This window comes from Bufo bufo, chromosome 5, assembly GCF_905171765.1.
Source record: "Bufo bufo chromosome 5, aBufBuf1.1, whole genome shotgun sequence".
Lineage (NCBI taxonomy): Eukaryota > Metazoa > Chordata > Amphibia > Anura > Bufonidae > Bufo > Bufo bufo.
Genome location: NC_053393.1, coordinates 175,460,094 through 175,473,106, shown reverse-complemented (window position 1 = coordinate 175,473,106; position 13,013 = coordinate 175,460,094). Strand labels below are relative to the sequence as shown.

At 42.8% G+C, this 13,013-nt stretch overlaps 1 protein-coding gene across 5 annotated transcripts in view; it reads left to right on the top strand.

Moving 5' to 3' along the window:
• Positions 1–13,013, top strand: part of PIEZO2 (piezo type mechanosensitive ion channel component 2) — a 661,827-nt gene that overhangs the window by 413,233 nt on the left and 235,581 nt on the right. For all 5 annotated transcript variants that reach the window (XM_040432210.1, XM_040432212.1, XM_040432214.1 and 2 more), the window contains exons 8-11: positions 9,003–9,165; positions 9,992–10,120; positions 11,290–11,328; positions 12,244–12,382. In XM_040432210.1, the coding sequence (XP_040288144.1) occupies positions 9,003–9,165; positions 9,992–10,120; positions 11,290–11,328; positions 12,244–12,382 (470 nt within the window). The remainder of the gene's footprint in view (positions 1–9,002; positions 9,166–9,991; positions 10,121–11,289; positions 11,329–12,243; positions 12,383–13,013) is intronic.

Sequence of the window (13,013 nt, the reverse complement as noted above, 5' to 3'; positions counted from 1 at the left end):
TAATATTGCAGCCTTTGCTGCATCTGTGATTGTTAAAAACAAGCTTGAAATACTTCAATAATTTTCTGGGTTTTAAAAAACACCCATTTTTGGCAATACCCTCCATCTGGGGCCTCTGCCGCATTAGTCAGTGTGCAATTTAAGCTAGAAATACAACAATCATTTTCTGGGTTTTAAAAAACACCCTTTTTGGGCAAAATACAAAATTTTACAGCCCTTGCTGCATCTGTAAGTGTGAAATTCAAGCGTTATTTACTGCTGTTATATTCTGTTATTCAAAAAACACCCTTTTTGGGCAAAATAATTAATTTGTGGTCTTATCTGCATCTGTCAGTGTGAAATTCAAGTGTTATATACTGCTGTCATATTCTGTTATTCAAAAAACACCCTTTTTGGGCAAAATACTTAATTTGCGGCCTTGTCTGCAGCTGTCAGTGTGAGATACACCCTTTAGATACTGTTGTTCTATTCTGCTATTAAAAAAACACCCATTTTGGGCAAGATCTTAAATTTGAGAAATATGAGGAGAGCGTGCTGGTGGAGCTCCTGTTGCAGGGAGAGGACGTGATCGATCTGTGCCAGCTACACGCACAAGTGAAACACCTTCCTCAGGTGCGAGTAGGCGAAAGAACCTTCAGCGGTATTTGGTCGGGCCTAATGCGGCTTTACGAATGGTGAGGCCAGAACAAGTACAGGCAATAGTAGATTGGGTTGCTGATAGTGCCTCCAGTTCCTTTACATTGTCTCCCACTCAGTGTCCTGCTGAAAGATCAGAGTTGGCATCTGCAGCCGATGTCCATCAGTCTTTCACCTCACCCCCTTGCAAATCAGCCAAGCAGTTTACGCACCAAGTCATGCAGCAGTCTCCTCTGCTTTTTGATGACTCTGCTAGCAGGGTTTACCAGGGCCATCCACCTAGCACTGCCCCAGAGGTGAAAGAGATTGAGTGCACTGATGCCCAACCATTTATGTTTCAAGATGAGTACATGGGAGGACCACCGGAGCACGTTTCTTATGATGATGAAATACAGGTGCCAACTGCTGTGGCTTTCGATAGTATGCAGACCGACAAGGAGGGCAGGGGTGAAGACTGGGTGGAAGATGATGTGGAGGACGATGAGGTCCTCGACCCTACATGGAATCAAGGTCGTGCGAGTGACCTGTGTAGTTTGGAGGAAGAGGCGGTGGTCGCACAGAGCCACCAGCACAGCAGAAGAGGGAGCAGGGTGCAAAAGTGGAGCAGCCGTCCCCTAGACAGTACACCTGCTACTGCCCACCGCAGCAAGGGACCGAGCACACCAAAGCCAGCTCCAAGGAGTTCCCTGGCGTGGCAGTTCTTCAGACAATGTGCTGACGACAAGACACGAGTGGTTTGCACGCTGCGCAATCAGAGTCTGAAGCGAGGCATAAACATTCTCAACCTGAGCACAACCTGCATGACCAGGCATCTAAGTGCAAAGCACAAGCTTCAGTGAAGTAGACACCTCAAAAACCAAGCAAGGTCTCTGGCTCCTTCTGCTGCAGTCTCGGCCTCTTCATCCATCTTTGCACTGACAGTACCACCTGCCACCCCGCAAACAGAGGATCTGCCAGCAACACCACCACCTGGGTCACCAAGCATCTCCACAATGTCCCACGGAAGCATTCAGCTCTCCATCTCCCAAACACTAGAGCGGAAGAGGAATTACCCACCTGCGATCCCTGGCCCTGAATGCCAGCATTTCAAAATTACTGTCCTTTGAAATGCTGTCATTCTGTCTGGTGGAGACGGAGAGTTTTAAAAGTCTTATGGCGGTGGCTGTCCCACAGTACGTCGTGCCCAGCCGCCACTAGTTTTCCAGGCGTGGGGGACAAAGTGGGGGGACAAAATCAGGTGTGCACTGCGCAATGCCATCTGTGGCAAGGTCCACCTCACTAGGGATACGTGGACCAGTAAGCACGGTCAGGGACGTTATATCTCCATAACAGCACACTGGGTAAATGCAGTGGCGGCTGGGCCTGAGGCGGATAGCAGTTTGGCGCATGTCCTTCCACCACCGAGGATTGCAGGGCGCTTCAGTTTGCCTCCTGTTGTTACTTCCTCCTCCTACTCCGCTTCCTCATCCTCTACCGGCTCCTCATCCGGTCAGCATAACACCTTTACCACCAACTTAAGCACAGCCTGGGGTAAACGACAGCAGGCAGTTTTAAAACTTGAAAAAAGTTTTTAAGAGATCCGCTCACCTCTGCTCTCTCAAGGCAGGTGCACCAACCAAAATTGAGACACCCCTCAAAGTAGGATTAAAAATGTTGAAAATATGGATGGGCACTCTATATGGAGGTATAGGACACAATTTATTTCAACATAAAATCTATAACAGTAAAATACAATGGATAAAAATGTATGTATTGAAAGAAAATAAAAATGCATATAAATACAACTTGATATCTTGTCTGGAGAAAAGGCGCAAAAAATCCTCAATCCTCACCACGCTATTCCCATGAGGTTTGTGTAGCTCATGAGGAGAGGAAGAGAGGACAACTGCGCAATAATTTCAATCCAAATAGATGGTATTCATTCAAGGTGTAACAATCAAATATAGCAATGGCATGTGTGCCCAATAGTCCAGGCTTCTTAAGAACGTATTAAATATTGCGTATATGTCCTATATTCAAATATAAAACGCACAATTGTGCTGAATTACCGCTGGCTGATCTTGTTTCTAAATGTATCCAAGATATACAAACAATATTCCGCATGTGCTGATAGTCTGGTTACAAAATGTATCTGATCTCCGTTATGTCAACAGGGAGAATGTTGCGGTTCAACCTATTGGTGGTTGTTATCACGGAGAAGTCCTTAGTTAGTTACTACGTACAGTTCGTTATTTCTCCTTAGGGTAACTTTACTATTTTGCCTCATAGATTTTATACCCAGATTCTGGGCTTACCTTTGCCTAGTTCTTTATTTGCGGGGTCTCCTGAGTGGGTTCCTACTTCTTTCAAGGGCCGGCGTCCCGGCTATAGAGTATGTAGCGTCCCACGTGTACTTCCCGGCTGGAGAAATAACGAACTGTACGTAGTAACTAACTAAGGACTTCTCCATGATAACAACCACCAATAGGTTGAACCGCAACATTCTCCCTGTTGACATAACGGAGATCAGATACATTTTGTAACCAGACTATCAGCACATGCGGAATATTGTTTGTATATCTTGGATACATTTAGAAACAAGATCAGCCAGCGGTAATTCAGCACAATTGTGCGTTTTATATTTGAATATAGGACATATACGCAATATTTAATACGTTCTTAAGAAGCCTGGACTATTGGGCACACATGCCATTGCTATATTTGATTGTTACACCTTGAATGAATACCATCTATTTGGATTGAAATTATTGCGCAGTTGTCCTCTCTTCCTCTCCTCATGAGCTACACAAACCTCATGGGAATAGCGTGGTGAGGATTGAGGATTTTTTGCGCCTTTTCTCCAGACAAGATATCAAGTTGTATTTATATGCATTTTTATTTTCTTTTAATACATACATTTTTATCCATTGTATTTTACTGTTATAGATTTTATGTTGAAATAAATTGTGTCCTATACCTCCATATAGAGTGCCCATCCATATTTTCAACAGTTTTAAAACTTATCTGTTTGGGGGACAAACCCCACACCGCGCAGGAACTGTGGACGGGCCTTGAACAACAGACCGATGAGTGGTTGGTGCCAGTGAGCCTCAAGCCTGGCCTGGTGGTGTGCGATAATGGGCGAAATCTCGTAGCAGCTCTGGGACTAGCCAGTTTGACGCACATCCCTTGCCTGGCGCATGTGCAGAATTTGGTGGTGCAGAGGTTACTTAAAAATTACACCGATATGTCAGAGCTGCTGCATAAAGTGCGGGCCGTCTGTGCGCGCTTTTGGCGTTCTCACCCTGCTGCTGCTCGCCTGTCAGCTCTGCAGCGTAACTTTGGCCTTCCCGCTCACCACCTCATATGCCACATGCCCACAAGGTGGAACTCCACCTTGCACATGCTGGCCAGACTGTGCGAGCAGCAGCAGGCGATAGTGGAGTTTCAGCTGCAGCACACACGGGTGAGTCGCTCTGCGGAACAGCACCACTTCACCACTAATGACTGGGCCTCCATGCGAGACCTGTGTTGGTGTTTCGAGTACTCCACCAACATGGCCAGTGCCGATAACGCCGTTCTCAGCGTTACAATCCCACTTCTATGCCTCCTTGAAAAAACGCTGCTGGCGATGATGGAAGAGGATGTGGCACAGGAGGAGGAAGAGGGATCATTTCATAGGGTTTCCGGCCAGTCATTCACAAGTGGCTCCGAGGGTGGGTTCCTGCACCCACAAACGCCAGGTACACAATTGTCCAGCCAGGGCACAGTTCTGGAGGATGACGAGTTGGAGGATGACGAGTTGGAGGAGGAGGAACAGTGTTCACAGCAGGGTGGCACCCAAACCAGCTCATGGCCATCACTGGTGCATGGCTGGGGGGATACAGAGGACACAGACGATACACCTCCCACAGAGGACAGCTTTTCGTTGCCTCTGGGCAGCCTGGCACACATGAGTGATTACATGCTGCAGTGTCTCCGCAACGACCGCCGAGTTACCCACATTCTAACTTGTGCTGATTACTGGGTGGCCACGCTGCTGGATCCCCGTTACAAGGACAATGTACCGTCCTTAATTCACTCACTGGACCGTGATCGTAATATGCGCGAGTACCAGCACACACTGGTAGACACGCTGCTCGTGGCATTCCCATCTGACAGTGGAAGCACAAGGCGAAGGCAGAGGAGGAGGAAGAGGACGCCAACGCAGCTGGGGCACCACCAGCACCCCAAGGCAGGGTTAGCATGGCTGAAATACGGAAAAGCTTTGTCAGCACGCCACAACAACCAGCACCACCAGCTGATATGGAACGTCTTAGCAGGAGGCAGCATTTCAGCAACATGGTGGAGCAATATGTGTGCACACGCCTACACATACTGAATGACAGGTCTGCCCCCTTCAACTTCTGGGTCTCCAAATTGGAAACATGGCCTGAGCTTGCCCTCTACGCCTTGGAGGTGCTGGCCTGCCCTGCAGCCAGTGTATTGTCTGAACGTGTGTTTAGCACGGCAGGGGGCGTTATCACAGACAAGCTCAGCCGCCTGTCCACAGCCGATGTGGAGAAGCTCACGTTCATTAAAATAAACCAGGCATGGATCCCACAGGAATTGTCCGTACCTTGTGCAGAATAGACATGTATACCGGCCTTAACCAGCCATTGTTATACTACAGCTCAATTGCTCATTGTTGTATTTTGGATATTTCACACTCTTTTGGAGTGTACCCTAATTAAAAAATAATAATAAATAAATTAAAGTTAAAATAAAAAACCAGTGTTGGCTACATCGTCCTCCTCCACCGCCGCTTCCACCTACACCGCTACGTCCACCGCCTCCTCAAACTCCTAATCCATATGGACCTCCACCTCATACATCAAGTTTATTTTTTTTAATTTGTACGTATTTTATTTTATTTTATTTGATGTAATTTCACAAATTTGTCTGTTACATTTTCTGGTGAAATTCACCAATTTTTGGGTGTGATATACCACTGCTATACCTAGTAGACAGGTAAAAACATTTCACTAATTTGTCTGTTACATTTTCTGGTGAAATTTACAAATTTCTGGGTGTGATATACCGCTGCTCTACCTAGTAGACAGGTAACATTTCACTAATTTGTCTGTTACATATTCGGGTGTAATTCACTAATTTTTGGGTGTCATATACCACTGCTATACCTAGTAGACAGGTAAAAAAAATATATATAATTTGTCTGTTACGTATTCGGGTGAAATTCACAAATTTTTGGGTGTGATATACCCCTGCTCTATCTAGTAGACAGGTAACATTTCACTAATTTGTCTGTTACATATTCAGGTGAAATTCACCAATATTTGGGTGTTATATACCCCTGCTGTACCTAGTAGACAGGTAAAAACATTTCACTAATTTGTCTGTTACATTTTCAGGTGAAATTCACTAATTTTTGGCTGTTATATACCACTGCTATACCTAGTAGACTGGTAAAAAAAAATCATTAATTTGTCTGTTACATATTCGGTGAAATTCACCAATTTTTAGCTGTGATATACCCCTGCTCTACCTAGTAGACAGGTAACATTTCACTAATTTGTCTGTTACATATTCGGGTGTAATTCACCAATCTTTGGGTGTGATATACCCCTGCTCTACCTAGTAGACAGGTAACATTTCACTAATTTGTCTGTTACATATTCGGGTGAAATTCACCAATTTTTGGGTGTGATATACCCCAGCTGTACCTAGTAGACAGGTAAAAACTTTTCACTAATTTGTCTGTTACATATTCGGTGAAATTCACCAATTTTTAGCTGTGATATACCCCTGCTCTACCTAGTAGACAGGTAACATTTCACTAATTTGTCTGTTACATATTCGGGTGTAATTCACCAAACTTTGGGTGTGATATGCCCCTGCTCTACCTAGTAGACAGGTAAAAAAAAATCATTAATTTGTCTGTTACATTTTCGGGTGAAATTCACCAATTTTTGGGTGTGATATACCACTGCTATACCTAGTAGACAGGTAAAAAAAAATCATTAATTTGTCTGTTACACATTCGGGTGAAATTCACCATTTTTTGGCTGTGATATACCCCTGCTCTACCTACTAGACAGGTTAATACATTTCAAATAAATTTCTGTTACATTCTTGGGTGACATTTTACCATTTTTGCCGTGAATAAACCCCTGCTCTGCATAGGTTACAGGGACCGAAATTTTTAAAAATCATCTGTTTCATTGGTGGGTGACATTAACCAATTTCTGGCGATGAAAAACCCATGCTCTGCATAGGTGACAGGGAATTAAATTTGTAAAATTTGTCTTTAATTGGCCCTTTTATTCGATCCTTCTGCTTTCATAACTTGTCCCACATTTCAGCTCGATCACATTGCAGCCATTGACCTCCCTTGGATGTGGTATCCCTTTCTCACGCTCCTTCTCCGGCGTGGAACCCTGATTCGCTGATAACCGTGATCAACATGGTAGGCTCAGAGAAGAATATCGAAAGTTGATAGAGAAGATATCCAAATAGATTGTGGATGTCACGGGGACGTGCGATCAGGCAGAAGTTATCTATAGTCAACAAAGCGGCAGCAGGGCCTCTCCTGTCTAACGTTTCCAAATCCGAAATACCCGTGTGACATTCCCTATAATTTTCTATTAATCATTCCAATAACAGGGCATCTTAAGAGTCCTGTATTATTTATCGTCACTACCTCCCCGAGTCGGGAGTGTGTAATTGCCTTTCCTTAAATTCTTCCGTTTTAATAGCTTCTCCCACATTTCCGCTCGATCACAATTAAATTTCATCCATTGATCTCCCTTGGATATGGTCTCTCTTTCTCACGCTTTCTCTCCGGCGTGGAACCCTGATTCGCCGCTAACCGTGATCAACATGGTAGGCACAGACAAGAACATCGAAAGTTGATAGAGCAGATATCCATTCGGGACGTGCGACATGGTGGGGCAGTATGTGTGCACACGTCTACGCGAACTGACTGATGGGTCTGCCCCCTGCAACTTCTGGGTCTCCAAATTGGGCACATGGTCTGAGCTTGCCCTTTACGCCTTGGAGGTGCTGGCCTGCCCTGCAGCCAATGTATTGTCTGAATGTGTGTTTAGCATGACTGGAGGGGGTTATCACAGGTTATATTTCCCAATGTTTTGGGGTGTACCATAATTTACAAAAATATTAATAAATTTAAAACCAAAAATCTATGTAGGCTACCTCCTCCTCCGCCGCTTCCACCTACACCGCCACATCCACTGCCTCCTCAACCTACTACTCCATATGGACCTTGTCCTCCTAGATCAAGATTATTATTTTTTATTTTTACGTATTTTATGTTATTTAAAGTCATTTCCCTATCCACATTTGTTGGCAGAGCACTTGCCATGCTCTTAACCACATTTCGATGCCATTTGCAGCCCTCTAGCCCTTTCCATTAAATTTTTAGAGCCATTTTAGTGCTCGAAAGTTCGGGTCCCCATTGACTTCAATGGGGTTCGGGGTCAAGTTCGGGTCCCGAACTCGAACTTTTTTATGAACCCGTCGAACACGAACATCCAGGTGTCCGCTCAACTCTAGTGCCAACATTTACGGCCATGACTGTATACACCAGTATGTATGCCTGTACTGTGCCTAAAGTAACATAAAATCTTTGTATTTGGCGTTTTATTAACTGTATCATCATGCTGACATAAATACAGTAGGAACAGAATAAAAGAGTGCATGTTTCACAAGCATACAGTAACGGCATAATGCTAAATCAAATACAGACCCAGAAGTATATGCTTCCAATACAAAGTGCCTTCAACAAATGAGTGAGCACGATCCAAATATAACATTCCTCTTATATAAACACAAAAAAACTATGAACTGAAATTCACATTTCACATGAAAGTCACACAGTGGCAAGAACGGATAAATGGAAGTGGTCCGATGTTACATATACTGTACATACTTCATGCAGGATAACATAACGCTCACAGTACGTAGCGATCACCAAGCAAAAAAGTTACAAACCCATGTCTGGTAGAACAGCAAATTGAGCATCCCACTTTCCCGCACTATTTAAATCACAAATGTCCAATACAGACAAGTACATAATATACTGTGGTTCACACAGAAGAGAAAGGACCCCATTACAATGGCAAAAATGGGTCTCTATAATATTTTTTAATATTTTGTCTTTATATTGGGCAGCATATTGAGGTGACAAATCTGATCTCATTTGGCACAAGCTGAAATTCTAAATAAGTTAAAAATAACATTAAAAAAATAGGTCAACTTACCTATCTGAACTTGAATATAGTTTTATGAAATTAGGGAGCTGCAGTATTGAACAGTACATCGCTCTGCAACAAATAAGTTATATGTGTTTATTTGTTCTTCTATCATAGGTTGTTTGGTGTCACTTCGATAGTTCAGACCAACTGTTCAAGTACATGGAAATTCTTAGCAAATCCAGACATAAGTTGGTACCACTACACCAACCCTGTCATGCTTTTAGTACTGTATTACACGCTGGCGACTCTAATACGCCTTTGGCTGCAAGAACCTGTCGTAAGTGTAACATTTTATTAATTATTTATTTGTATTGATCCTTGGATTTTTCTTGCTCCAAGGAAAACACATTAAAGAAACCACTTAAATACAACTGTATCATACTCTTAATGGACCTATTTGTTTTCAGACTAATACAGTACTGTAAGTCAGTTAGCATTTTCACTTTGTCATTGATCTCTATTGATCATTGAGTTGTCCTGCCCTTGTACAGTCTGTTTCTTGTTTCCTGTGCATTTCAGTAGTAAAGTGTGAGCCGATTAGGATTCATTTTCCAGAATAATTGAACAGTGTTTTGCAGAATTAGCCAGAAGAGTGAAATAAAAATTGTGTTTGGTCTCATATGCACACCTGGATGATGGCTCAGTTATGTACAGAGTTGCAATTGGGTTACCATAGAGGTATGTCACTGGGCTGAAGCCTAAAGTAAACTATTGTATAATATTAATAAATGTGACATTTCATGGAGGAGCATAGGGTGGGACAATAAAGGTTATGTTGACAAGGGTGGCATTGGACTCCATCAGGGTTTCTACTTTAGCACTAAGAACAGCACAGTTTGCCACCATAAAAAACAGGACCCCAACAAGTATCTGACAATGGGGGAGATATACTAAGACTGGCGTTACAAAGTCAATCTTAGTATAAGGTCCGTTGGTGCAGAATGCACCAAATTTATTAATAGGGACTTATATCTTTGTACTTTTTTTCTCTTGTGGAAACTGTTAGCAGGGTATTAAAGGAGGCTTGTCACAACATTTGAAACTATCAGGATATGTTGTAATTTAAGAATGACTTTTGTAATGACTGCATTCTAATTTTGTAGGTGATCTTTGAAGAAAATAAGGAGAATGAAGAAGGTGAGATAGAGGGAGACTGCAGCCCACCTGCACTTACTGCGGAAAGAAGACGAAGTCTGTGGTATGCTACTCAGTATCCCACAGATGAGCGAAAAGTAAGCCTGTATTCAGCTAGATGATTATAAAGAAGTGAGACGTTAAAAACATTTTGTATTATTCTATGAATACACTGATGTCAGCAAAATGTAGAAAACTGGCCCTGGTTATTGCAGGGATCACACTGTACAGACCTATTACTGATTTATTTGAAAAAAGCATAAGATGTACAGGAAAACAGGATGGCACTTGGACCATTCCTTGTGGTGCATATAACTTTGTAATTGTTGCTTTTGAGTATAAATCATTCAGTGGTTAGACCTATGAGAGTACAGTTTGCTTGACAACTTCGTCACACAAAAGGGTTTGTAAGACCTGTATGGTGGCACATATAAAGTGCCTGTGGCTCTGTACCCCAGGACTGTAAGCACTTTGTTATTCCAGCACCATCTTACTAAGATGTTCTCTGTTATATGGAGCATGACACAATTTGTTTTCCATCACAGTCAGTTAGAAAATAACTCAGTATATCTCTGTATGGGATCTGGCTCATACAGCAGGCCCCAAATATGTCTATAGGTATCATACAACTCAAAGCCATAACATGACCATGTGCATGAGGTCTTCAGTTGCTTGCCATCTCCTGATCTGACTAGCTTATTAATAGTTTAATTGTTAGGATGCTGAACTTTACAAATATTCTCTTGCTTGTAAATTCTACGCTTGTTTCATTGCTACAATAGAGTTGTTTTATGTGTGACCAGTCTTACTATGTTTTTATTGCAAATCACTAATATTCCCATACTGTAGTCCTTTTGATGCAGTTCTGCATCAACATTTTACCCCTATATCATTTCCGTTGACTACAGAAAATTACAAAAGTGACATTACGCAGGCATTTTATATACCTTAAACGATTTAATTGTTGTATTGCAAATGCTTCATTAAAGAATAAACTGTAGCTAAAACACAATACTGTATATGTATATATGCAAAAAAAAAAAGTCAAGTAGTCAGCTAAAACAGCTACTTATGTAATGACGTTTTTAAAATCAATTCCTTATTGTTTATGCATTGTTATTGCATTTTAGCTACTGTTTTACTTTAATGTCAGGTGTGTGTTGTGTGTTGCTTTCATTTTGTTGCAATGCTGTGTGAGTAGTTTAATTCCAGAGCATTAGATTCATTGTGGCTTCCATTAATTTTCTTTCCTGATTTGGTTTTGCAGCTTCTTTCCATGACTCAAGATGAATACAAGCCATCTGATGTTAGTATACAAGCAAGAGTTTATTAACGATTGTGCTTCACTGGTTTGGCGTACTCATGTCATCACATACCTGAGTAGCCTTATATGCATGTTCAGTTGTAAAACTGGGTAGTCTATATATGAGAATATATCAGGCGATCATGCTTCCAAAACAGGGATGTATGCTGGTGCAGTCAGATGACCAGTTAGAACACATGCATGCATGACTTTAATTAGGAATTTACATTTATGCAGAATGAATGATAATCTAGATATTATGGCCCATATGCAGTGATTTTGAAAGTCTTAGGCCCCAGACGAGCATGTCCGGATTAGGTCCGGATGCCTTGCAAATGTGTTCAGTAAAAAAATGCGCGATTTCGCAGGCAAAGTCATTCAGTTTTGCCTGCGATCACGTTCAGTTTTTATCGCGCAGGTGCAATGCGATTTAATGCATTTTGCACGCGCATGATAAAAAGCCAAATGTATACAAACATCATCTCTTAGCAACCATGCGTGAAAAACGCATCGCATCCGCACTTGCTTGCGGATGCAATGCGATTTTCACGCAGCTCCAGTCACTTCTATGGGGCCAGTGTTGCGTGAAAATCGCAGAATATAGAACATGCTGCGATTTTCACGCAACGCAGGAGTGATGCGTGAAAACCAGCGCACATGTACACAGCCCCATTGAAATGAATGGGTCCGGATTCCGTGCGGGCGCAATGCGTTCGCATCACACATTGCACCCGTGCGGAGAACTCGAACTCGCTCGTGTGAAAGGGGCCTTAGTGAAAACCAGTGCAGCCATATCATATCCGACAATACGGCAACTGAGTTACCTTAGGCTATGGTTTGTATTATGCTATGATATTCTACAGAGTAAGTTAATTCTTAAATTTGATTTGAGTATCATTTGCCAATTCTTCATGACAGGTACTGCTTGTAACAGTTAACGGGACACCAGTGGATTATCATACAATAAATACGTCACTCCCTATAGAGAATGGACCTACTAAAATAGATATGTATTCTACACCTCAGTATAAATGGGAGCATACAGATGAAATCTCAGGTAGGAGTACACCTTCATAAAGTTATCCTATATGATGTGATTAGTAAAACTGAAATCTGATTATGGTTTACTTGCAATACTTAAAGGCGTTATGTCATGATCAATGTAAAAATGAAAATCAGACATCATATAGTACGTGATAATACCTTTCTAACAAAGCTAGAAATAACCCTCTACTGCTGTCAGCGCGTGCCATGTTCTTCTCAACAGCACATGGTAGAAGGAGGCAGTCCCTCCGCCCTGCACTGCTGCTGCCACTGCCACCAATGGGCTGATAGCAGGGAGGAGGAGGGGAGGGGCTGTGGCCACTGCACCACCAATGAATATAGTTTATGTTTGATACAAACGCAGGCTGCGGGTGCCGGACACATCCCATACCCGGCACCCAGCCTCTATGACTGTGCGCTGTGATCTGCCGCTATTAACCTCTCAGGTGCGGCACCTGAGGGGTTAATAGCGGCGGATCGCAGCGTGCAGTCATAGAGGCTGGGTGCCGGATATGGCCGGCACCCACAGCGCAGCCTGCGTTTGTATTAAGCATAAACTATATTCTTTGGTGGCACAGTGCACCAAACCTCCCCCCCAACCCCAGTATTATAAAGTAGAATCATTGGTGGCGCAGTGCGCTCCC